This window comes from Nestor notabilis, unplaced genomic scaffold (genome assembly GCF_000696875.1).
Source record: "Nestor notabilis isolate BGI_N333 unplaced genomic scaffold, ASM69687v1 scaffold1328, whole genome shotgun sequence".
In the NCBI taxonomy this organism is placed as follows: Eukaryota; Metazoa; Chordata; class Aves; order Psittaciformes; family Psittacidae; genus Nestor; species Nestor notabilis.
The window spans coordinates 2,930-30,628 of NW_009938530.1; the positions used below are offsets into that span (position 1 = coordinate 2,930).

The window sequence follows — 27,699 nt, forward strand, 5'->3', positions numbered from 1 at the left end:
GACTGTTCTACTTCCTTCTACTGCTTGTAAAACACTAGCCTCAGGTTGGATGTAGCATGCAAGACGTATTGAGTTACATGACTGATGAGAAACTCATCGTGTGCACTTCCATTCATTTATTTTCTACTTACTCTGCAATGAAGGTTGGCCACAATGTTTATGTAGGTGTAATCTGCGTATATTGTCATTGTTGGGTTTACAGTTTTGTTGTTGTATCTGAGGCCTGGGAGTTTCACTGGGGAGGACAGTGTATTACAATTTCAGACTAACAATAAAAATAGAGAACCCATTTTGCATGGTTTTCATCTTGTAGAGTTCTGCACTTGCTCTGGAGGCTCTTGTGGAATCATAAATTAGAAGTAGTTTCACGATGGATTGTGTGCAGTTTTATGAAATCTTGTATTTGAATGTAATAAACTATTCTAATGTGTTAATTTTTCAACTAGAAACGCCTGAAAGCAGCTGAAGCAGAAAGCAAATTGAAACAAGTATACATCCCCACCTAGTGAGTATAATAATAAAGTCTTCTTGTGGAAGGATATACAGGTAAAATTGAACCAGTTACATGCAATTATGTGCATGATATTTTCTTAGTTGTCTTTTTAATTGTTACTTTCTTAGTATTTGTTACGTACAAGCAATATATAGAGATACAGTCAGAAAATGACAAGCTCTTACCGTGAGTGAAACCACTGTACTTCACTGAGCCCTTTGTCTTTGACCTACAAACTGCCTGGTCTGGAATGGTGAGAAGTTCTACAAAGATGATCAAGTGCTGTGAGGGCTGCTGATGTGCAAGAAGGGCCTTACCAGTTAAAAAGCAGGTTTTCCAGAACAGTTGCTTTCAAATCCATGTAGCACAATAGCTCCTATTTGTGTAAATGCAATATTTCAGAATAGAAGCAGTTGTTAACGTAGTTACGTCAAGTAAAATGAGATACTTTCCCCTTACAGTTTTATCTTGCTGATACAGTCTGTTCATCAGCTAGAGACAGGAGATGTTCTGGCTGTAAATTAAAGGTAGCTAGTACACAGCCTCAAATGTTTTATCTTTGACCAAGTCTTATCAGTGAAATTTGTTTTCTTCTGAGGGGGTTTTTGGATTTAAACTCGAAGCTATACTTGCTTTTGTTAACGTGTACTTCACAGAAACAATATATTTCTCTTTCATATTCGTAATTTCCTCAAGATTACGAGAAAAGGTTACAGATGATGTTCTTTTAAGCTTTCTGTGGGTATATTCAGTTTACATATATGTGAATTTACCATTGTTAGGAGTGTTCGTATCGTGGAATACTAGGATACCAAATGAGAGACTTGAAAAATCCACTGTTGTTTTTCAATGACTTGTAGAAAATGCATACAATAGAACTTCATTTCCATATTTCATGCAGACTTTTCTCTCTTAAACAGATTTAATAACATAAACAGCAGACTTATTAAATTCATTCTTTTAATCTCATCTCTGGAGAAATGTGAGTTTGGAAGCTCAGGTCTCTAATAAATGATGCCATTCAAAAAGAGCTGAAGCATCTAGTTATGAGTGTTCCCTCATTACCTCAGGGAAGTGGCTGCTTTAGGAAAACTGAAAGATGCTCAGTCTTTACAGAATGCTTTTTCAATATAATTTCTTTAGTCCATGTGGGCAGTTCAGGACTTCTGCCAATACTTTTTCAGTAGGGACTGGTTGCACAGGATGGCAAAACCTGTTTGGAAAATGTAGGATTTTTTATCTTTCTTATTGTCTTTTGTCCCCTCAAGACAAAATCCCCAGTTAATGGTATGAGGGTGGTAGGACTTGTCAAGTCTTTGGTAACTGTGCAATCTGGGGCACTGGTAGGCAAATGGATTGCTGCCGCTCTGCTTCAGGACTGCTTTATTGTATTTGAAATCTGAGTAGAATTGATTCTCAGAGCTCAATACCTTTCTGAACTTGATCGTGAGGTATTTACTGTAGAAGTAATGTTCTGTCTGCATTTCCGGTGAGTCCCTTTTAATTCATAGCTTCTCTGGAAGGCAGCCAAGCAACAAATCATAATGTGAGAGATGTAATCGTGTCTTGATCCGTTCTCTTGTACCTTGAGTCCAAGGTACTTGATAAAAGGGTATCTGGAAATTGTGTCTCTCACTGGATGTAGTGAAAAAGGAGATGGTAGGAGGCAGGCTTACTGGCATTTGGAGCAGAGACTTGGCACGCCAAAGGTTTCTTCAATTACTCATTTTAACTAATCTTGAATATATTTTAAGGCCACCTAAAGTAATGAATAATTTTGGGGTCAAAATGTATCCAGCCATGCATTGTATTGAGAATGAAGTTTGTCAGAGGGTAACTAACACCCAGAAAGTTGGAGTTTGGAAATATTGTACTTAACCTAGTGAGGAGTATATTGATTCTCTCTGAATTAAATGGCCTGTAAAGTCCTTCTTCACTGAAGTACTAGTAGGTAAAATAATACAATATAACTAAAAGAAGAAAATAATAAAAAGGCAAATCCAGTTCTTCAGCCTGCTCTGAAAGTAGTTTAGGACAGAACCCAGGCAGAACAGCCTGATGTTACACTGGTGAGCTTTGCCAGGGTTATAGACATGCAGCTGGTGGAAGTATGTGCTGCTGCTTGAAATACGAGGTATCAGAAGTCCTAACCATCTCATGCCATTTTCTAGGATGGACAGCCTTGTAGTATTGCAGGCAGTGTTACTACTCCTAGTTGTTACACTTCACCCAATGTCCATCCAGCTTCACCTTGTAACGACTTATTTCTTGACTGGAACCCCCTTCTTAAACTGTGCGCTATGTCAGGTATTGTTAATGCTTGACCTGACGCTTGAGCTTTCACTGGCTTGCCAAGTAGCTCAGACCATGAGAGAGCATTTCAGAAAGATCTAGGAATTTGAGCATCAAAACAGCTCTTCACATAGTAAGTCTTTGACAGTGCTGAAAATACAAGAGGAGTATAAAAACCAGCCATGTGGTTTAGAGCAGATTTTACAGATATTGTTACCACACATCAGAATTCCAGAATTAGATTGTTTGTTTTCATGTTGACTAAAAGATTGGTAAAAATCAATTTTATTCTTTTTTATTAAAGCAATAAACCAAATCCTAATCAAATATCCAACAACAATGGGAAACCTGCTGCAGTCAACGGAGCAATGGGAGCCTCATATCAGGCACAGGCGTCACTAATAGGTCGGGCTTGTGAAAGCTGCTATAGTAAGTAAAGTTTTCTTTCTTCTTTGATTGTAATAATTCAGTGGGGTTGGCTAATATTAATCTGCACTGGTTTTAACAACTTTGTGTGCTACAGAGGATAATTTTCAGTGACTTCAGTAGCAGAAATAGCTTTTAAGTTAGAGCCATTTTCAATATAGTGATGAAATGTCAATATTCAAATGCGCTTTATGATTTATTCTTTTTTAACAATTAAGAAAGCTGAAGCAGTAGAATATGATGGCCCTGATAAGTTATTCCTTTCCCTTCAGAGTACTAAATTCAGTGTTAATTTTGGTTCTCCTTCGAGGCTGCAGGGGTTTCAAGTTGGTTTGCGTGACCCTGTTGGACTTCTTGAAATAACAGCCTTCAGCATAGGTTATATGAGAGTGGATATTAAAAAATCCAGGAATGGCCAGACTGAAAAAGCCTTCACATTCCATTGCTGTGGCTGTGGCTGCCTGTCTCTCAAACAGGAATTAAATTAAAACCTTTGTTTTTCAAATCACATTTTTTTCAAGAAGAGTTTTCTTATGAAAGATGACAAAAACAAAAGACAAAAGGTTAAATTGTCTCCTGCAGAGTCTTTGCATGAGATAAAAGTACATCTTCCATAGACTTCAATAGGAGATGTGCTTGTCCTTTTCATATGGAGATCTTGACATATAAGTACTCTATATGACTTGAGCAAAAAAACAGATCTTAGTTAATTCTAGTAACAAGCAACGTAATAAACCTGGGTAAGATTAGAACTAGTAGAGGATTTACAGGACATTTTTGGTAGTCTGCTGGAGGAAAATGTCTTGGCAATATAAAGTCCTTGGTTCAAAATTAAATAGGGAAGCACTTTTGAAATTTCCATTGCAGTTGACTTCTGGGGTGCCTTTGTAAAACATAAATAAACAAAAAATTCAAGTTCTACTTCCTCCATGTCAAATGTATTAAATACCTATGTTATAATGCTTTCCTAATGCCATATATTATGGCCATATACACCCATCTATTACATCATTTGGCTTTATTATGTTGAATGTAGCATGCACCAATTTACCTGTGCTGTTTTCTTCTCCTTAGCTCCACAGTCTCACCAGTGGTATTCTTGGGGTCCTCCTAATATGCAATGTAGGTTGTGTGCATCTTGCTGGATTTATTGGAAGAAATATGGTGGCCTGAAAATGCCCACACAGACAGATGAAGATAAATTGTCTTCCAGCCAGCCTACAGAGGTAGGATTGTGTAGATAAACATTCCTAGAACGAAATGCAGGGTTTTCATGAGACTGCTGTGGTTTTAATATTTAATGATATGAATTTTTTATGTATGTGTTCAACTTCGATATTACAACGCTCAGTTTCTTAATCCTTTTCCTGTCTTTATTTCCCCTTGTCTTTATTTGACTATTAGATCAACAAACATTCATTTCGAAAAATTGGTGGACAAATGTCATCTTGTCAGTCAGATGGTGTGTTCCCTCTAAAATGCCATCTAGAATGGCATTATATATCCACCCACAATAGAATCATAGAATCACAGACAGGTTGGAAAGGACCTTAAGATCATCCAGTTCCAACTCCTGCCACGGGCAGGGACACCTCACACTAGACAATGTCGCCCAAGCCCCTGTGTCCAACCTGGCCTTGAACACTGCCAGGGATGGGGCAGCCACAGCTTCTCTGGGCACCCTGTGCCAGCGCCTCAGCACCCTCACAGGGAAGAGCTTCTGCCTTAGATCTAACCTGAGCTTCCCCTGGTTCAGTTTGAACCCATCACCCCTTGTCCTGTTGCTCCAGTCCCTGATGCAGAGTCCCTCTCCAGCATCCTTGTAAAGAAGAGTTCTCTTTTTTACAGCTTCATACATAAGCCCCAGTGCTTACACACGCTACATTATACATGCTTATACACGCGATGGTGTATATATATTCAGCCTTGTGAATTGATCCAAGTTGTGTCATTTTTAAAGTTGCAATTCAGTGTATGTGTTCTGATTTGTTGTTTGGTGTTTTCTTTGTAGGAATCCCACGTTCGGACTCACCTGTCCCGGCAGGCCACGCAGGGAACTCCAGTTCGTAACACTGGGAGCCCAAAGTCGGCGGTGAAAACACGTCAGGCTTTCTTCCTTCACACAACGTGTTGGACAAAACTGGCCCGTCAGGTCTGCAAAAACACCCTGCGGCTGCGGCAGGCAGCGAGACGTCCCTTTGTCCCTATTAACTGTGCTGCCATTAAGGCAGAATGTAAGATGTTTTTTTAACTCTTAGTTCTGTGTGCTGTGCTTCCCACCCATTTTTTTTTTTGCCTTTTAATTTTATTTTCTTTTTCAATAAACATTTCTTGTCTATACACTTTTGCTTTTTATTTTTCTTTTTTCATTTGTCCAGCATATCACCAGTTCATTGAATCAAGTCTGGCTGCCTCCAACAGATTTCAGGCTGGGGCAAAATTCAGATGAATTAAAAAGGGGATAACTATTACCTCATTCACTTACAAAGAATTCTCATTTATAACAAATCCGGGGCAGTGAAGGGAAATCAGTGCTGTGACATAAAAACCGTGCTTCCTACTAGGCAGTGTGAAAGTAGTTTGCTTTCATATTGTGTGTTGATTCTTTCGCTGAGCAGAAAGCATAAATCTGTACATGTTTTACTTTTCCTCAGTGGGGTTGGTGAAGGATTAAGGAGTTGAGGATGCAGAAGAGTTTAAATCTGGCCTGTAATCCAGCCCTTACTTGCTGTGGTGATCAGATGGTGGTGATAGCCATGATTATTATGACATCATAGTTGCATCTTTGTTTCTTTTTGCCTGTTGCAGTTTTAACTTTCAGTTTTAAATAAAACTCTATATTATGTTTGTTCTTTTTGTAGCCAAAATAGAACTGATAAGTTCACTAGTTACGGATTGTTCTCTTTATGTGCATATGTGTGTAAGTTCTGCTGCGAAGTCACTGCCTATTTCAGCAGGTTTTGTGTCTATGCTGAGAGCGTTGTTTTACTGCTTGTGCTGTCTGGTTGTGTTTCCCAGACTTTCATAGATGCAGTTCTTGGAGCAGACACTTGGTATTCCAAGATGAGCTGTGCTGGCTCATCATACTGTGAATTGTGTTAGAATTGAAGAGACCTTTTTAGAATATTAGATGATGGGTTTATAACCATGTTTACTAGATTAAGGCTAAATATTTTCCCAGCATATTTAACTGGGATGCAGATGATGTCAGTGTTGATTTAAAGAAATTTACTCCATGGAGGCTTAAGATCTGGTTTTGGGTAATTATTTTCCCCTTATGTACTTTAACACCAGGCATCCTTCACATGCAAACTCTTGACCTACTTCTGCAGTCATCCAGAACATGGGGACTATTTCTGTTTGTTGTCCTGGTCTTCAGTTGTCCTGTTGGCCATTTTCTTTCTTCTTTCGAAGCTATGTAAGTCATGAGCAGCTTTTAGATATAAGGAAATCATATGTCCAAGTGGGTTGTACTTTATGGAAGAAGTGTGTCTAAGGCTGGACAAGGATTATATTTTAAATCCTTAATACAAAATAGGAGGAGAGGTATTTTCTGAAAGAATTGCACCATTTAATGTGTGTAATTGGCACTGATTTCTGCTGAATCATGGAGTTCCCTTGAACCTTAAATCTTTTTTTTATCCTTATCCCTGTTTTTTCTTCCTCACTGCACTAACTCAGTTTGAAAGAAGACGAAGCTTTAAGGAAGAGAAAAAATAGAAGGAAAAAACCAGTTATAAATATATAAATAGCAGAAACCAAATGATACCTAATTTAACTTGTGTTTGTGTGTACATATACATACGCACACACACTCTGTTGCTGGCATTGTCTCTCTTTGTGGAATTGTATAGTGCTCTTTGTTGTTGGCATATCCTTACTCTAGGAAGGACTAGGAAGTAAGTAAATTTAAAGATAAAACTAAAGGTTTTCTAGTTTTGTTCTTGTACTTGTATCTGCTGACCTATGTTGAGTGCACACTGTAGTTTTAATGTTAGAACTAAATAGGCACTCTCCTCCTGAGAACACCTGGATCCTTTCCTAAGGAGAGCTTGATGCAAGTCATTCTTAAATCATTTCATATTTAAATCTTTTCATTTTAAAATCTTTTCATTTTAAAATCTTTTCATTTTAAAATCTTTTCATTTTTTGTTGAGCTGCTTCATTAATGGTGATAATTTCAGATGTTGAATACCACTGAATAATTACAGTATTGAATGAATGGCTGTTGGTGTTCCGGAAGTGACAGCCATTCTTAGGTAATAACCTGACCAGAGTGACAGGTCACCCATGATGTGACATGGCATGAGGTGGTTACAACATCCAAGAACTGATTGGGGATTTCTTTTCCATGTTGGTGTGCTGAAACTTGAATCTAATGACTGCTTAGCTGCTTTGTCAGACTCGCCTAACCCTGTGTGTACCAAACCAGTGCTTCAAAACGTAGCTCTATATTGCAGTAGGCACCAGACCAACACTCAGAAGCCTTAAAATCTAAAGACAAGGGGTGGTAGCGCATACCAGGTTTTATGTTGTCTTAGTCTTACGCAGTTTGTTGTAGTGCCAGGTTGTAAATGAAACTCATTCCCAGCTCTGAGAAAGTTGGGAAAAGCCAAGTGAGCTGGCTCGTAAAGCAAACTGATGTTTGCATTCCACCCAAATTCTGCAGGTACTTCTTTTGTCTTGGAAGAGCATGGAAGAGAATCATAGGGATAGAATGCTCATCTCAGGCTCAACTATCCTTTAGGCAAAACGAGATTTCAGAAAGAAAACATCTTTATTATTGTAATTCCACCCACAACAGCTCTTTCAGCCCATTATATCCACTGGCAGAAAACAAGGCCCTTTCTATGTTCTTTAGTCATTCAGTTAGTGCAGATACTTAGATTTTTCTCCTTAATGAGCCACGTAGCATGACCCCTGCTCTGATGCCAGCAGGAGCTAGAGGAGATGATGCATTGAATCTGGGGATGGCCACCAGGAGGTTGAGAGGGCATGGTGTTTCCTGCTTAAGAGCACAACCTATCATGGAAACTTCAAACCTTGTTCTGCCTGGAGATAATAGACTCGCCGTAGGTGTTGGCAATAAACTTGTCTGATGGATTGTTAGAAATAGTTAGAATTGGTGAACTGTTTCAGTAAGAGGAAATTCTCATGCTCTAATTTAGGCAAAATACCTTCTTTTTAGTTTCAAAGTTAAGCAAAACTACCCTGACTGTGGAAGGTCTCTGAATTAGAGGAAGCCAAAGTGGGCATTCTTCTCCAGGCAGTCGCTGGGAAGATTGGGTCTGTTTCCAGCTTATGAGCATGTTGATGCACGTGAACCTTCTTACTTCAGCACTGGAAGGTTTTTGAGGGATCTTTTTCCCTTGCTCAGATACAGTTTTACCATTATAACTCTTACATATTAATTATAGTAATTTAAATTTGGGTAACTGCACTCCATCTGTGTAGACGTGATTGTCCAAATGTTTTCAGTGGATGCTAATATATGATCTGTCTAATACGGCTATCTGGAAATGGGTATACCAGTCACAATCAAAACTAAACATACCTTTCAACCTGCAGATTTAATAACAAGTTGGGTGCAGCACTTGCTTCTTACAGGCTGGATTGATAAAGACAAGTGAAAATTAAGTAGAATATGCAAAATCTTACTGATCTGTCTTGTAAGCACACAGCCTGTGTTTTACTGACATCAAACTACCCATTCATCTGAGGTGAGTAACATTTACGGGTATTAGTTCACAAGCACTGTTTTCCATCCTTGATTTTGATAGCTACAGAAGATGTTTTGGCTGCCACTGGGATGAAAATATTTTCTCTGCTGTTGTCTTTGTATACAGTTTATGAATACATTTTATTAGCCAGTAAAATAATTAAAAGACTCTTTCTTTCACACTCTTGCTCTCTCGAAGTTGTAAGAAAAATACAATTTGGGGAATACATAGAGCACAGTATGTTTATTATCTGAATTTTGATAAAGAGATGATGGAATGTCAAAGAGGAATAACTCTTCACATCGGTCTAAGCCTTAGAGACCTATAAACCTAGTTTTTTAAAACCGGGAAATCATTAAAACCCCCTTTCAAATCTAAAAGAACAAGCCTCATTCACTGTCATCTTCTCTACAACATTCCTGACTTCATTGACCTCTAATACCCACAACAGTCATCCCTTTTCTAGGTTAAGAACTTGGTCTGTTTAGAACTATGTGAAGAATCTGTTTCCCACTGTGGTTTGTAATGTTGTTCCCTGGAGTTTTTCTAGTTGTACTGTATCCTCTCTAGGGTTGTAGTACCCCAGGTTACAAGCACTTCAAGAGACAGGTCTTTCATAATTTTAGTCTCACATGTTTTCTATTTTTCTATCACAATTTGTAATACTCTTGATTTTACTCTCAAGTGACCACCCTTCAGTATTGTCTTGATGTTTTTAGAACGCTGTTAACACTGACTCCATGGATTTTCTTCTGCATGGTAGTGGTATAGAACTCATCATTCCATCTGTACATTAGCCTTTTAGCCCTTTTTGCTGGTGCTGCTGATGTACTTTGCCATCAGTTTTAGCTTATTTATGCTCAGGGATTTCTTATCAGGAAACTTTAGCTCTCTGATCACCTCTTTTCCTGATCTTTTAAATGTTGAGCAGCACAGATCCTCTGGGGATGACACAGACAATTAATTCTAATCCCTGAAGAAAACCCTTCTCTTTTACCTTGGGACACCTCGACAGTCTGGTGACACCATTTGTTAAGAGTCATTTGAAATGCCATGTTGGATGCCGGATCAGCTGCATGTGTACATGTCACAATTCCTTCAGAGGGTCCTGGAAGATCTGTGGCACTTGCAGTTACTGGTTTACAAGACATATAGGTAGGAAGGGACCTCTGGAGGTCTCTAATCCTATCCCCTTCATGTTCGTGTGCTCATGGGCCTTTTGTGCAGGTGAGATCTGTGTATCTCCCAAGGATGGAGACTCCACAGCTTCCCTAGGCACCTCTTCCAGTGTTGGGTCAACCTCACAGTAAATAATCTTGTCCTTACATCTAACAGTGATTTTCCATCTGCCAGCTTGTGTCTGTTGCCACAGACAGAAATAGTGTGTTGTCCTATCACTGCATACCTCAGAGAAGGGTCTGGCTGGGTCTTCTCTGTGCTCTGCTGCTCTGTTGTTACCGATGGCCATCAGGTCCCCCGTTTGGGCTTCTCAAGGCTGACCAGACCCACTTCCCTCAGTCTCTCTGTGTGTCCTTGCACTCCAGACACCAGCTTGGTGTCTCCGATAGCTGGACTTGTTCCAAAAGCATCTCTTGTAGTGGGGATCCCAGAACTTGACACAGGGTCTGGACATGGTTTCCTGCAGTTGTCCCTCTTGTTGCAAGGTCACACCACTGAATAATGTGAGAGCATTAAACATGTTTTCCCTTTACAAGGTCTTTGTTGGCTCCCTTCGTGTTTCTACATTTAACTGTATGCCTCTATAAATAGCTCAACTGTTTTGCCAGTCTGCAGACCTACTTACTGAAGAATGTTATCACACTTGTCATGTTTTTGTTCTCTTGAAACAAGACCAGCTTAAGCACTAGTTAAACACCAGTAGAGTACATGCTCAGTGATTCCCATTTGAATGAATTACACCTTGTCTGGGTAATCTGTTTTTATTCATTAACCAGTTTGTTTTGTGGTACTTCCTGTGGACACTTTGATGTGACACAGTTCTCATCCTTCCCTCACCAAGGCGTGTTGGAACTGAGCTGCTTTATGTTCTTCTGCAGTGAACACTGATGTAAAGAATGTACTCAGCTTTTTTTGCCATGACTTTGTCTTGCATGTTGTCCTCACACCTTGATCATCTCCTATTGCTACAGCACTAGCATACTTTCTGCTTTTGATATCTTTGAAAAGATACATTATCAAATATTATACTCCTTTATTTTAGGGTTGGGTTTTTTTCTCATAGCTTCCACTATTTCCCTGACCTTCCTGAGGTTTTCGTTGTTCCTGTGGGAGCCCATATTTGATTTTAGGACTTGGTTTTCATTTTGTTTTTCACAGCTTCTACCTAAATTTTATGCTGTGGTTTTACACTTGAGAGTGATACACAATCCAGCTTTGATGGTTCTCCTTACATAGTGCGTAGCGAGCATAAACTGTGCGACATCTTCTATGGCAGTACCATATTGTGGGTTAAAGTTTGCTGCTGATAAATGTATTCAGCTGTTTTAATAGGTAGGTGTGCTTTGGGATACCCACCCAGTACCTTTGGTGAACGTGCTTTGCCTCCAGCATGGAACTTGTGCTCCCTTTGCAGTCTGTACTCTCAGTCAGCACATTAATACCTCATCATGATTCAGTGGCTTTTTTTAGAGCACAGACATGTAGATGGAAAATTTTCTTGCTAATTACTTCTTAAGCGATGCTTTACTGCTCCCAAAGTAACTCTAAAGTAGTTACTGCTTAGTCTGTGCTTATTTTACTAAGAGAGACAGTGGAGACACATCATTCTACTCTGTCACTTAAAACATTTCAAGTGTTGTGGAATATTACATCTATTCCAGGCACCAGGTTCAGTGTAGTTTTTGATACTGAGAACAGTATATTTTGTTATTAAGCTAAAATAATCGAGTACTTCATGTACTCAGCATTGGGGCTCTGGAGCCTTTGGGCTGCCCAGACACCAGCTAGTGTTTCCAGAATTTCAAGTAAATCCCTTAATATACTGAAATGAGCTTTGCATTGTCTGCTGCATTGGAAACATCTGTGAACATACTGAAGTACTTATTTCAGTCATTGCTGTGGTTTTGTGACCAGTATGCTTTTTGCACAGAGCTAGATAGAATGTACAGAGAGATTGCAAATTGTCCTGTATAGTGTCTTCCCCTCTTCATGTAAACGTGTACTCCCATCTCGTGTGCTGGAATGAAGCAAACAGGAACATTTTGGTAAGACACAAGGCAGAGACAATGTGGATTTACAATTGCCATCATCTATTTAGAATATCTAGTTCCTGTAAATCTTGTTAGAAAATGCAGTTCTGCATGTGCTTGTGTGAAACCTGTACAAAGGTGAACATTCAGGTATGTATATGTGGGAAGCAATCCATGTGAGAGAATTCGAGAGCTACAGAGGCAAACCTAGGAATGCAGTTTTGTACATAACAGAATACCTCTGTTCTAGGGATACTGGAAGCTCTGCATGGGGATTACTTAAGTGCTTTTGGAAGACATGTAATGCAATCATTCTGAGCAGTTTAAAGAGAGAGAGCATAGTTCCAGGAGTCTTGAAACTATTTACTGAAGCCTAGTGAATTGTGAATTTTTGCCTTACGTTGATTGACTCCGCTGTGTAAGCGAGAACTTCTTCATAGTAACACTTACATGTTTGGGGCATTTAGACAGATTCTCTACTTATGTATCTGCAGTGCCTTCAAAGGTGTGAGCTTCTAGTTGCAGCAGCACATTTAAGGCAGTTACTGAACTACTTATTTTCGTTGACTGTCTTTGAGACCTTTTTGCTTTGTGAGACTTGGTTACAACTGACCACTTTGTTCAAAAGTTGATAGTAAAGGGTCTTTTTTGGTTGTTTGTGTGTTGGGGTTGTTCTCGTTAAGCTTCATCTTGCTGTGATAGCCCCTGTGTTCTCTTTTACTCAGGATTACATGAATCGCCACACCAGGTGAATAAGACATGACCAAAATCAGTAGGCTCAGCTTTAAATTCTTACATCTGTATTACTCCATTTATAGCCAGGCAAGCTTGTAGAAAACAAGGAAGAATTCAATGTAAATTATGTTTAATTTACTGCTTTTATGAGCTGATTTTATTTTAATACTCATGTTTTCATGTTCCATTTGCCTGGCTGACTGTCTCCAAAAAGACTTTGTAAGCAAAAATTGCCATCACATTTGTGTTACAACTTAAATTAACTTGAAACCAAAAAAATAACATCAGTTGCATGAATGAGGACCTGGCCTGCCTTTAAATATCCATCATTATGAGCATTGATGGAGGAAAAAGAACATGTGCTAAAAGGAAAAAAGAGATTTGTGGTGTGTCCTAATTCTATTTGTGATGTTGAAATATTGAAACTGGGTTTTATTCTTTAAACTCCTCAGATGCAGATCGACATTGTGAACTTGCTGGAAATCCTCTGAAGATAAAAAGCACCAGAAAACCACTGTCATGTATTATTGGGTATTTAGGTGCGTATCTGCCTTCAGAGAACACTCAGTATATACTGAGACTTGAAAATCTTATACACATAGAAGGGGAGATTAATGCTTTTAGTAACAAGCAAACTATAAAGTTAATAAATGAATGAAAGTTCTGGTCCTCTCTCAGTTGCAGAACTTGGGGGATGGAGGCAGAAGCCCTTCTGCTGCTGGCTTAAAATGACAGAGTAAAACCTGGTGTAATTTAGAATGTGAACATTAGTCTTGCAATCTAAATGAGTGGAAATAAGCATTCAAATTAGGGAGAGACTCGGTATGCTCAGTGCTGCTGTGCTGTGCCCCTTGAATCCACTTGCTACTAGTATTCCTGCGTGCTTAAAAGGAGGAGACCTCAGTCACGCTAAGGCACTGATCTTTTAATCTGATGATGTGATTTTAAAAGATGTAATGAAATCAGTGCTGAGATCACAGCCAACAGGACAAGGAACTCGTGTAAGACAATGGGGAGAGGAGAAATCCTAGGAATTTGTGGTTCCTTATTAAAACAAAAGTGAAAATTGTCCTTTTTGCAAGGAACTACCACTGACTATAAACATTCACACAGGCATGTAAGAGGTGAGATACCCCAGAGGCTTTCTGTTAATCCTCAAATAGAGATCAATCCATTGATAGGGAAGCAGTGAAGTGTATTAATCCCAGTGTACATCAGTGAAGCTGAGAGTAGAGCTCAGTCTAGATGTTTTGCTTGAGATTTCAATCAACAAGAGGGGTTTTTGTAGTAGAATAAAGGGAACAGCAACAGTCTCTTGACTTGTTGAAATAGAAATGAGCTGTTGATGTGGTGGTAACTGTTGTTCCAAAACATCGGTTTTAACAAAATCCAAACTTCAGAAAACTGGATAATGAAAAATTGATGCCAGCTCTCACTGAATGTTGATTCTTCCTGCCCTGGAGTTTGAGAGAACAGCTGGTGATAATTCCTACAGGCATCCCAGCTGTGTGCATTGCATATGTTGTCATTGGGCCAATGCCAACCTCATGAAGTTCAACCAAGCCAAGTGCAAGGTCCTACCCCTGGGTCAGGGCAATCCCAGGCACAGCTAAAGGTTGGGCAGAGAAGAGATTCAGAGCAGCCTGAGGAGAAGGACTTGGGGGGTGTTAGTTGTTGAGAAACTGAACATGAACCACTTCAGTGTGTGCTTGAGCCCAGAAACACCCGTGTGCTGGGCTGCATCAACAGGAGTGTGAGCAGCAGGTGGAAGGAGGTGATCCTGCCCCTCTGCTCTGCTTTGGTGAGACCCCTCTTGCAGCACTGTGTGCGGTGCTGGTGTCCTCAGCGTAAGAGGGACATGGAGCTGCTGGAGCAAAGCCAGAGGAGGCCATGAGGATGATCAGGGGCTGGAGCACCTCCCGTATGGAGACAGGGTGAGAACATTGGGGCTGTTCAGCCTGGAGAAGAGAAGCTGCGTGGAGACCTCAGAGCAGCTTCCAGTGTCTGAAGGGGGCTACAAGGATGCTGCAGAGGGACTCTGCATCAGGGACTGGAGCGACAGGACAAGGGGTGATGGGTTCAAACTGAACCAGGGGAAGTTCAGGTTAGATCTAAGGCAGAAGCTCTTCCCTGTGAGGGTGCTGAGGCGCTGGCACAGGGTGCCCAGAGAAGCTGTTTCTGCCCCATCCCTGGCAGTGTTCAAGGCCAGGTTGGACACAGGGGCTTGGAGCAACCTGCTCTAGTGGAAGGTGTTCCTGCCCGTGGCAGGGGTTGGAACTGGATGGTCCTTTGGGTTTGGGTTGGTCCTTTCCACCCCAAACCAGTCTGGGATTCTATGATTCTATGTGTATGTGGGTGAAGGTTCTGTAGATTAACAGTGCAAAAATATACCAGGTACCTGTGGAGTCTGCTTAGCATTTGACTATGGGAAGTTAAGGGATCCTACTACAGTTGAAGGCAAATAACGCATGTTCCAGGGGTATGAAGTGTGCTCAGTGGAGTTAAATAGATGCATCTGAATTAGTTGTATGAAGTTGACTTGTTTGCCATTTAGCTTGGGTTTGGTTTTTTGTTGTTTGCTTATTTATTTGGGATTTTGGCCTGTTGCAGTGAATAATTGATGCTGGCGTGATCCTCCTCACAGAATCTGGTGTCGTAGATTACGCAGGAGTCATTTGTTTTCCTTTTTCAAATGCCTTCCATGCCATTCCCACAGACATTTATTAGCAGACAGTTAACCTTGTGTCTCAGGGAAGCGCTGCTTCCAGCCCTACTGGTAAGGCAGGATTTCAGTGCCCTGCACACCCTGGGTCACTGCTTCCCTTTATCCCTGTTTTGCTTCCTAGCTGCCAGTTCCACAGCTGAGGTAGGTTGAGCATTAAGAGTAGGCTCTGTCCAGTTGAGAGCTGGGGGTAATCCCCTGTAATCTCTGCAGTCATTGCTGTGCTTTACTAAGCAAACCCCCTAAGGTGCAAGCCCTTGCTGATTGAATGTCCTATATTACCTCTGAAGTATGAGGAAACCAGACTAATGTTTCCAGCTGGGATGCATACTGAGGAGATGAGATGAGAGAGGGAGGTGCAGCTGCTGAAGCACCTCTGGAATCCAGGATGCTTATTTAAGTGGCTAATAGGAGACTTCAGCTTCCCTTTGTTTGCTTTGGACTTTTGATTCATTAGTGGAAATGGGAGCTTTTAGAGTTGTTCCTGCATTTGCTTGTTTGAGGCTGCAACCTGGTCTTACTGAAAGGGTTCCTAATGTGTTGTTCAAGTGTTGCTTCTTATCTGTATTTCAGAAGTGCTCATGCAGTCTGAATCTGGCCAACTGGTTATTTGTTGTGCAGGTAAAGGGGTAATATGGGTTATTTGGAGTTCTCTGAGTAAGCAGTGAGGAGATTTTCAGTGAAGTACTAGACAATAGAACAAGGATCAGAGCAGCAGCAGGAACTAAAAGAACCCTAATTACTATTATTCCATAATACAATAATACGATAGGATAATATAATTCAAGCAAAACCCTCTGGGGTGTGATGAAGCAACTATTAGAAAGTGCTAATCTAAAGCATGCAGTCTGGATGTGGAGGACAAGTGAGTGTAAGGGTTAAAGATCCCCACAGGAACGGCTCAATCCATTGGAAAGTGGTCTTGGCTTGTTTCAGTTTGTTTCTAGAACCTTTACAGGAGAGCTTGGGGTGGCTACTTTCCTCTAGAGCAGAGGAGAAAGGACAGGCGTTGTGGTTAACTGATGGAGGACTAGTGACCTCCAGCTGAAGGAAAGTCCAAGTAAGGAAATGCTGATTTTTAAACTGTTTGCTCACCCTAACAATATAAAATCACATCTCCTGTTCGCTGTGGACAGAAGGATTTATGAATTCTTATATGTTCATGCAGCTACTGGGATGATTGTGATTGCTGCTGGAGCTCTTTGGCAAATAAGATCATATCTTAGTGGTGTTAGCCCTGAAAATTAACCATTTCCATCAGAAAATGGGAAAAGATTGCCAGATGAGCGTCTTAGAATCCTAATTCCAGTCATCTTTAGCAAACAGTGCAAAACCTTTCTATTTCAGTTTCAAGTTTTGCTTCAGCAATCAGTGTTCATAACATTAAGCACTGCCTCTGATCCCATTTTAGTAAGAAAGCGAAGTAGAACTTGTTCTCTACAGCATGGAAAATGGGTGAGTGCCTGGTGTTCCTAAATTGTATTGCATGAAAAGCAGATGAGTAATGTGGTGAATGGCAGTAAAAAGCTCTCATCAAAGTAAGTGGTGAGAGGATGGGCGACCTCAAACTTGCCCTCACACGCACACCCAATACTGTACCATAGCTCTGCACTCTTTTAATACCTGCCTGTGTATTATCCTAATCTATTTGTTCTTACCTGACCCTCTTGAAGCATCTTGGATGAGGGTGTTCATGCTTTAAGAGCATGACTCTGAGCTCTGACCAGATCAGTGGTTAACAATTAAGCAAAGTCTCTTAAAATGTGTAGATTGTTGGTGTTGTATCCTCCTGGCTTGCTGTTCCCAGTACAGCCAGCCAAGCCACTGTGGCCATCCTACTTAATCATGGAATCACAATGGTTTGGGTTTGAAAGGACCTTAAGATCACCCAGTTCCAACCCCCTGCCATGGGCAGGGACACCTCACGCTAAACCATGTCTCCCCTTTAAAGGTTATCACGACTTCCTATGGCAGCCCCAGCCAGTTGCTAGTCAGGGTGGGTGGGCTGGTACCTGCAGGCTGCCTGTGAAGGCTTGCCATGGGGGAGCCTTGGGTCTCCGACTTCCTTGTCATTTCTGAAAGAGGAAAAATCTACTGTTGTGGTGGATTCTGATGGCATGCAATGGTTTCTGTTTCTCTTGCTTGATAGCTGTGAATGGCAGAGGCTGGAGGGCTTCCTCACTGGATCATCACCTGGCATCGCTTCAGATTTTGCATATTCCCAACTTCTGTGCTATATTTTATAAACAGAAAAGCAGAAGGAAGCACTCTTCAGGAGGTGGAAACCTGCGCTACGCATGGGAAAGTGCTTCAGTTCTGCCTTCTGATCTTACTCCCCTTGGGCAGCTGAACCTCCTGATCCCCCCCCACCTCTGCCCTTATGTTCTCAGCTCAAGGGTCTCCTGCTCTGCCCTGGGGAGAGACTGGGCAGTGAGGCTGCCAGTGCCTCACAGCCTGCGTCAGAGGGAAGGGACCTGCCTTAGGTCTCTGACTTCCCTCCAAAGCTTGGGTCTGTCTGAAGTCACCTGCAGTGGTGGCATTTTGAACCTGAATGTGTGATAGGAATAAGTTAATGGGTTCCGCAGATCCCTGGTGCAGCACAAGTAGACTCTACTGAGGCTTCCAATTGCCACTTTTATCTGGCAGATGACAGAAATTTCCATACAGCTCCATCAGCTTTTGGCAAACAAAGCAGCTGCCACCCTGACGTGTGCTGGCCAGATGCACTTCACTGCCTTTACTATAGCAAAATGCTTTGATTTGCTTGCTAAAACAACGTGTAGGTGTGTAGCTCCAATACAAACCTCAAAGGTGTAGGAAAATGTAAACAGAAACCTATTCCAGATTGATCTGTATTATCTCTTCAGCCTCTGAAATCCTCACGCATCTACACCATAGTGCTAACTTGTGCAATCTAAAGTGAAATAGATCTTCCTTGCTTGGAGGTATGAAGAATTGTTATTTAAGGTCCTGTAAACACACTCATGCAGAAGAGCGTGTTTCTTTGCTTTCACTGGAAATTGAAATGTAAATTTAGTATGTTGGATAGATGGGTTTTATCTATTTTTTAAATAAATATGTCTCATTTCTCTCTCTGTCTTTTGTCTCAAATAGAGATTCATCCTGCAGTGAAACCAAATGTAATCAGGTCAACACCAAGCCTTCAGAGTCCAAGTGCAAAACGACTGCTTGCACCCTCCAGTCACTCTTCATTAAGTATTTTGGGGAAAAGAAACTACAGCCATCATAATGGCCTTGATGGTATGTGAAGAAATAGCAAAGAAATATTCTTTAAGTCTCTGAACTCTGGGCCTGAGATGCCATTAAGTAAGGTGGTACAGACCAACAGTAATGTAAGATAGGGACAGCATGCCTATAGCGTTGATTCTTACTGCAGTGAATGGTGGTGCTTATTCATTGAATGTGGGTATATTAATGCCATCTCTTAAAAAAAACCCCTCCTTTTAGCATTTTTCTTACTAATCTTGATATAAAAGGACAAGAAACGAATAAATTTGGTGAAGACAGTGATGCGACGTGTTTTATTTTGGTTTGTTGCATTGCATTTTGATGTGAAGAAGAATTTTGCAGATATATGCAAGACTTTTGGCATTACTCCATGTGGAATTGCTTGGTATGTACTGGACCTCCTATTTACAGCCAATCTCTTTGCTAGCATGTGAGTTCTAAACTTAGTCTGAATTCTCAACAGTGAGATTGGCAATAGAGGGAAAATAGCTGCTAACATCCAACGACCTTTGTCACAGACTCAGGTAATAAGGACTGGTGGAAGGCAGAGCTCCATAGACAGCAACTGTCCCTGCATTTCTACCACTCGTGGAGGAGAAAGCAAAAGGGTGTCACAGAAGTAGAGGAGAGGCTTTTCCTGTACTCTGTGCAGCACCAGAGATGATGTTTAAGTCTCGTGTATTCAGCCATTTCATTAGACTGTGCTGCAGAGGGAGAGCAAATATGAAGCTGTGCAAAAGCATGATGGAAATTTGTGGGTAAAGCTAACTTTTCTCAAATAGCCTTTGTTTTTTGTTCTGAACAATGACCGTGTTTTACTGATTCTTTCATTAGTTTTTATTTTAATCGTTACCCAAACTAAAGATTTTCAACTGTGAACAGTTTTACCTCATGTTCCAATAAGAGGAGAATCCAGCAGGACATACTTTGTTTGCACTGAAAAGAAATGCATGCATTGCTGAACTGTCTTCCTGTAAGATGTAACTTCTATAAGCTATTACCTTATTTGTTCCGTAATTGAATGAGGTTGTTGAGATTAGAAATCTCAAAGAAGTTAGGCTCTGAAACAGACTGTTCAGGGCACAATCAGCACAAAAGAGGTTTCATGCTTCACAGGATGTGGAAATGAGGTAGGAATGAGAGGGACTTGCCTTTTAGACAAGTGAATAGTAATTATATTGCAAGTAGAGGAAGAAAAACTCAATCCATTACCCATCATCTTCTCATAACGATTCTGTCCTTGCCAACACTCTTTGTATTTTGGAGTGAAATTGCCTCCTGTACGTTTAATAACACCTAGATAGAAATCACCACATACTTTGACAAAAGGCAGGCATTAAGAAGACAGGATTTCTTGGACCTCTGATCAGAGATGCAGTAGGCAAATCACATGCATGGGTGGCCACACAAGCTATTTGGTGGACCAAGATGACATCCATATAACTTGTACTTGGAAGAAAGTGATGACATTAATAGGCATAGCCATAAATGTTGAATTTCTACTGCAATCGTGGAGTGTGAAGTCCTGCATGGATGGTCTGGTACTTGCTGCATGGGAATGTGAACAAAGGCTGCTTCCCCCCTCCACCAGTGCTGGCTGTTAGCCTGAACTCTCCATATGAGCTTTAAGTGATGAATGACTTCCACCTGGAAATAAAGATGATCTATTTCTTCTGCAGAGAAGGCTGTAGCAATACGCTCGATGTAAAGGTTATGATGATGTCCCTGTAAAGGAGAGAAGCTTGAAAGTCTTGAAAACTTTCTCCTACTTAGTACAGATTTTATCTTCAAAGTATAAAACCAGCCATTAGCCACACTGATTAGATTGGATCAAACAGCAAACTGTGCTAAGGCAATTTGCACAAAGTAAAATCTAATTTGATAAATCAGTATTGATAACTGTAATTCATTGCTTCGGGAGGTAACGATTGCTGCTTATCTCTTTCCTGTGAAAACATAACTTACTGGAAAGCATCTATCCTAAGTAACTGAAATCTGTATTTTGTTAGCATAAAATAACTATTTTAGTATTTAAAAGTGGCTGTTTGGGTTCTTATCCTGGCTGCTCTCTTTAATTAAAAGCCTTCAAAGTGTAAATAAAATGCAAAGAAAAAGCAACACACCGGTAGTAATGATACTCAACAGCACAGGTCTTCTGTTCCTTTTGACTTAAACCCAGTTATTTTTAATATTTACCATTTAACTTCTCCTCTGGTTATTGGTAAATATAAACTATTTTCTCTCTTTTTGGTTTTGTTTTGTTTTGTTTCTTTCTTCTGTGATTTATCAGCTTCTCTTCAGAACATAGCAAAAACTCGGTGAGCAGCTCGACTTGGGGAATGGTGGTTTCTGTGTAGTTGCACTGACCATGGTGCACTGTTTGTGCAGTGAGAGGTTTTGCCAACTTCTACAGGTGTCTGTGTTATACTGGAAAGCCTTTTTTTTGTTCCAAAATGCTATTGATTGTTTCAGGGTGTATTGCATAGTATCAATCAACAGGACCCGGAAAACTATGCTATGGAGATGATGATATATTCTGTCTTTACAACACATGCTTCAATGCAGTGAGCAAACAAGAGGGAGCACAGTGGGCTTAGATTAAGTCTTATCTCTTGTTATTTTCATAATCTTAATGTTATTGCCATAGAAATGTCTGAATGTTCAGGTTTGCTTTTTTCCAACAGTGTTAGAAATTTGTTGTAAAGAAGCCATATAAATATGTTTAAGATAGATACACAATAATTGACAGCATTCAAGTAAATGTCATTTCGGCTTGTGCAAATGGATATTTAGATTGGCATATTTAAAATCAGCCTTCCTGCCTAGGTGAGCTGAGTGCCATGTGTTGTTGTTAAAAGGCAGAAATTTGTTATTAACAAAATAGTAATTACTGGCTCATAAATAACCCAGTGCAATGTGGAAATGGCACTTCTTTGCGCCTGTATGGGGGAGTGGGAGGAGATTATGACAAGTTAATATTTGTTGTAATGCTTATAAGAGTGATAAACAAAAACATTGTTAGCATTTCTTAGAGAAGCCTTGTGTTGGCTTGAGTCTTGATTTTTGGCCAGTGCAGCAGAAGCTTCCCTTTCATTTTATTATGGATGCATGTCCAGCAAAAGTCTGGTGCAACTGATTGATAGTGTTGAGGGAGTCTGTCATTTTAGACTGCTGTTGCTCCTCCCAATTCCTCCTTTTATCTCACCAGAAACGGTGGGATTTGTGCCCTGATATCTTGCTTATTAACTCATCTGCGTGTCAGTCTCTTGTGGCTGAGACACGTAGTTGTACTTGTATGCATGAACCCATGTGTAAGTCAATAGAGAGAAGTAAAATTGCACTGCTTAAGCATTGCCTATTGTAACTAGATAGATAGAGGAGCCTGTAGTCTGTGTCTTTTACTGTAGGAGGAAGACTTTTTCTGGCTGGTCTTAGAGAACTGTTTTTCCTTTGTATTTTCAAACAACAGCAAATCTGTCCTTCTGTAGAACGGGATGAAAAATGCCAGAAAGCTTTTCTCTTTCACAGTACTTCAGGGAGGTGTTGTGTAATATGCATGCTGGTGCTTTTAACTACTCTGAGCTGTGGTTATGTAGTATACACAAAAGACGGGATTGCTTGGGCCTCTGCTCACTCTTTAAAATAAAGTCAGCACAAGATACTTAATTGGTTCTCATCAGTGAAGACAGTCTCCTTCGAATGGAAATATTCCATCTACAGAAAATCACGACGTTGTGAAATGTTTCGTGTATCCCATTTTATGACTGGAGTTGATGGGAAGTTTTAGGTGTGACTGTAAAGTGCTTTGTAGGTACTTTGAATCTGAGCTTTAAACTACAGTGTCTGAAATTATTCCAAGCAATTACTTTCACCCACAAAGCTGCTTAACTGTGAGCAACAGTACATCCGAGTAGTCAAGTTTCACATCAGGCTATTGTTTTGGCAGGGTGAGTAATGATAATTTTCCTTATGCTATTTGGAAACATCAGGTAGGGGGATTTTACATGAGTATAATCTCTGTCAGCTGGCAGGGATTTCCGTACTTTTACATGCACCAGAACCAGAATATCCACAGGATATTCAAGATATTAGTGTCGTTAATGAGGGACAGAAATCAGTCTGTGCCTGTTGATACCATTTTCATGACTTGTGGGCAGAAATAAAAGAGCAAGTTGTTCATGGCTGAAGAGACTTTAATCAGCAGCCCTGATCCTCCTCCTCTCTTTACCTGCTCAGACCTTTAATGCTGTATTTCAGGCTGAGATGTCCTGATGTCTTCAAGAGGACTCTTTCAACAGTCAACTCTCTGTTCATGAATATACTGAAGTATGCAGCTGTATCTAAGAATGAGACAGCAATTTTGGGGTCTGTTTTCCTAGGAACCTGCACATCTCTGGCACAGCAAGAAGAGAAGGTGACAGGAGCAACTGGCAAAGGGAGAAAGACCTCAAAAACATGTACCTTTTTTCTCAGATGCTATTTTGGTCAATCCTTCTTTCTCTGCTTACGACTAATAGTATTGGCTATTGAGGAGGTAAGCAAGGAAGGCTGGCTTATATTTCACTCCTATTTTTCCATGGGGAATTTGAGACTCTCTGTTGACATACACGCAGCTTAACTGACAAGTAGGGAGACTGGAGCCTTTCCTGTCCCAGGTTTTCTTTGAACAGAGAAAACCCCCATGGCAGGAGGTTGGAACTGGATGATCTTAAGGTCCTTTCCAACCCAAACCATTCTGTGATTCTATGTGGTTCATCATAATTATTTTCATATTACCCTCTGTGGAAGTACATTGGAGGGAAGGAGTTTTCACTGTAGGATGGAATTTCTCAGCAGAGGGAGTTGTTTGTTCTAGCTTTGTTCCTTGGTATAGCCAGCGAATGCTTTTATATACTTGGCTGTACATCTCCTACTGAAAAGTGTGCCCTAGTATCGATGGAAATTTGGTCATGGAAAAAATGGTGTTGTGTTACTGTCATTTACTGGAGGAGCAGTGAACTATGAAAAGGGTCTTTATGACTCCCAGTTATTTCTAACATATATCACTTGGAGCCTTTATGTCATAAGATGAAATGCTTTATGCTAAGTCTTGTCACGCCTTTTTATACAAAGCCATTAAATCCGTCTCTGACCCTTCAGTGAGTGACCTAACAGTGTTTTACCTTTGAGTTTTGAAGTGTGCACTAGTATCGATGGAAATTTGGTTATGGAAAAAATGGTGTTGTGTTACTGTCATTTACTGGAGGAGCAGTGAACTATGAAAAGGGTCTTTATGACTCCCGGTTATTTCTAACATATATCACTTGGAGCCTTTATGTCATAAGATGAAATGCTTTATGCTAAGTCTTGTCACGCCTTTTTATACAAAGCCATTAAATCCGTCTCTGACCCTTCAGTGAGTGACCTAACAGTGTTTTACCTTTGAGTTTTGAAATTTGCACAGAGTAGCCAGTTTGTGGCTATTTTCAGTGTACAATTGGAAGCAAGCATTTGAAATATTTAGCAGAAAACTAAAACGCTTGCATTTCTGTGGTCAGGATGTTCACTTGCTTTTGCACAGGTACAAATGATGATATGGAGATGATGAACTAATGACAACTTCCAGAGCCCAAATTATGTACCTGGAAAAAGACATGGGCCTGAATTACCTCATAGTGTTACTGCTGACATTGTCAGTCATTTGTAGAACTGGGCTACTACATCTCATGTTTGTACGTCTCAAGCATCTCAAGCCATTATTTTTCTATTTTAAATTCTGTTTTGTAAAACAATGTTTTCCTTCAGTTCATTTACAATGAGTTGTCTTGCAGTGACAGACAGTGTGTGGCCATTGTTTGCCTACATTGGATTCACATTATAGTTATCTCCCAAATATTTGAGGTTGTTTGATTGCAAAGAAGAGTCTTCCATTCTGTGTCCAAAGACTGCTCAGACTGCAGAGTGTATTTCAGTGGGCAGAGGTACACAGTGTGACTTCTCTGTGGTGAATTTGGTGACAGGAGGACCTGGGAGGAGCCAGCCCATCACCATAGCACAGCACTTGGTGTGGGCTTTTCAAATAGAGACAGCAATTGCTTTGATTTTGCCAAAGTCAAAACACAGTTTCCATTCAACTCTACTTTCCAGGCTTCCTGCATCTAAGGGTGCAAGTACACTAGAAATTGAATAGGTTTTTTTTCTTTTCTTTTATTTCCTTTCTCTCAAAAATGTATCTAGATTGTATTTAGGTTTTTCAGGCTTCTTTGCTTACACTTATTCACAAACCCCACAAAACCATGAGTTTGTGCACCACCTTGAGCGTCATGCACAGGTAATGTGTGTGCATGAAGCGTGCATGAAGTTGCAGTAACACTGGCTTTTCTGATTGGCAGAATAAATCAGCTTTTAAACCAGCAAACAATACCACCACCACTATAATTAAGTTAACGTTTAAAACACAGTACAGATAACCAGAACCCAATTCCTGGAATCACTGCTTTTCCCTAGTATTATTCTAAAGAATTAAAGCTGCAGAAAGAGAATCCTGTTTGTTGGGTAAAAGGATTAGCAGCGTATTACCTCAGGAATTATGTGTTCTGGATTTGAGATCTGGCGTTCATACTTTAAAGTGCTTCTGTGTGTGATTACTGTCTTGTAGGTTGATTATTTTTTGTAAGCTGTGATTACAGAGCAATAGTTCTTAATAATTTCAATGCATAATGCAATAGGGAAGCCAACTTCAGCAAGTGCTTGGGCAGTGGAGCCAGAAAGATTCCTGTGTCTGGGGAAAATGCTTTGTGATCATTTTGAACATTTGAATTTTGAACATTTTTGTGCTTTTTCTTTTTCCCATCTGTGTATTGTTTCTCCAGTGTTTCAAATTTCTGTCTTGGAAGACTAAGGGTCTCTCTCAAATTAAGCCAAAGTCATTCTTAGTATGGTCATAAGATACACACACATATAAAACTATTTTTTTAAATAATATTTTGTAGCACTTGTTCTGTTGCTACAAACTGGTAGGAAAAAACCCAGTTATGTTTGGTTATGTAAAATATTCATAATGCAGATGGAGAAGGCATAATGAAAGTCTTCCTTTCTCAGCTTATTTCCTGAAGTGGTCCATCCTGGGTGAAAAGTTTCTTTATAAGTCTTGTGCACTGTGATGAGCTGTGAGTGGCACTAGGATTAAACACTGCTGCTACTGCCTGGCTGCCTTTACTTTCTACATGTCTAAATGACATTCTCTTCAAGCATATTTATTCTGGAAGGTTCTGAAAAAGGACACATTTCACCACTACTATTGTTGGTGGCCTCATTAATATGGAAGAGAAAGATGCATCTCAAATAAATTTCCTATCAGCAGAACTAAAGAATAGCATATATAAACATAACTATGAACAGCTGAAATAGGGCTGGACTGGTATTAACGATGTTATTTCTCTTCTGGTTTGAAGAACTCTAAAGGGAAAATAAAATATATATTGCTGGTGGATAATAGGTAAACTCAAAATATAGCTGGCACCTCCCTTAGTAGTGCACTTCTGATTTAGCCTTAGATGATTTTACAGTGGGAAATTTCATAGTCTCCTAGTGCCTGTAAACAGGAAGAAACACTTCATTGTTCAGTATGGTTGGTAAAGCAGTTACTTCTAATGTGAGAAAATGTCTTTTTACTGCTTATTTCTATTTGAGCTCAAATAGATAAGTTGCAGAAGGAGCATATGAGCATCCGAGGCATTTTCTGCCATAAGTGCATCGATTTCTTCACAATCACAAACTTCTAAGCATCTTGTCAGTACTGAAGTTGCATTTATGGTAATTTACTCACATCTCATCACCAGAACGCCTTGTTAGTGATGTTGTCTGACCACTTCTGTTTAAAGTGGAGTAATCCCCTTTATCTCACTGGCCCTAAGGGGAGAACCATCCTGCATCCTGGAGTTTCCTTTCTGCTGAAGAAGTGCAAATACAAATATTGCCTTGCACATAGTCATTTGCTTTAAGAACTCATTTATAAAGCAAGTGCCCAACTGGTGCCACTTTCAGTGAAATTCAAGTGTAGTTATTTAAATTCCCTGAGGCATTACAAAACTTGTCAGATAGAGCTGAAAACCCAAAAGTGTATTTCTTTTGCGTTGAACACCAAGACAGTTTTTAGATAGGCTCTGCTGCCCTCAAGCTGCGTTGGAGGTTGCATTGGTGGGCAGACCTTTTGTAAAACACAACTGTTTGAATGCACAATGACTGCCTTTTTAATTGGAAGCAAGAGCTTTTCTTCCTTAGTTGCCTTAATTAAAAGCAAACTTTTCCACAGGATTGGCTGGGGTGTGTTCATGCATAAACGTTGGTCAGAACCCTGCCAAATAGGGGTTTAATTATTTTCTGGAAGTAATAAGGGTCTCGGTTCTGAGGTTTGAATATGTGGGTATGCGAGTATGTAAGATTTCATGCTGTGCAACAGTGGCACCTTCATTAGTAGTCTCTGCCAGATACTATTTTGACCAAGTACTTATTAAACAGTTCTTTCTTAGCTTTTTATTTATGAATATACTCAGGTCTTCGTAAAAGATGTTTGGCAACTTAGATGATATTTTAGTATCTACAATAGCAATAAAAGCTAAGAAAAAGAAATCAGAGGATGTTTTTATTGCATGAAGCTATTTTATATATATAGATATAACAGTTCTTCATTTTTTGTTCAGTTTTATGAACAGGTTATCAATACCCTGGAGCATATACAGCTGTGGGAATTGCATCAAGAGTGTCTGCAAAGTATTCTTCAAAATATGCTGTTTAACAGCCTTGGGGAACATCCAGCCGACCTCAGGTCCCTTCAGGGAGATGCTCTCACTCAGTTGTCTGTGGGACTGGGAG

General features: G+C 40.2%; 1 protein-coding gene across 1 annotated transcript in view; it reads left to right on the forward strand.

Moving 5' to 3' along the window:
* Positions 1-446: 446 nt before the first annotated feature.
* Positions 447-27,699, forward strand: part of LOC104409472 (metastasis-associated protein MTA3-like) — a gene marked incomplete at its 5' end in the record, with an annotated part of 53,721 nt that continues 26,468 nt past the window's right edge. Inside the window, 6 exons of the mRNA XM_010019349.1 lie at positions 447-505; positions 3,090-3,214; positions 4,286-4,437; positions 5,223-5,445; positions 13,328-13,414; positions 18,712-18,858. Coding sequence (XP_010017651.1) covers positions 447-505; positions 3,090-3,214; positions 4,286-4,437; positions 5,223-5,445; positions 13,328-13,414; positions 18,712-18,858 — 793 coding nt within the window. The remainder of the gene's footprint in view (positions 506-3,089; positions 3,215-4,285; positions 4,438-5,222; positions 5,446-13,327; positions 13,415-18,711; positions 18,859-27,699) is intronic.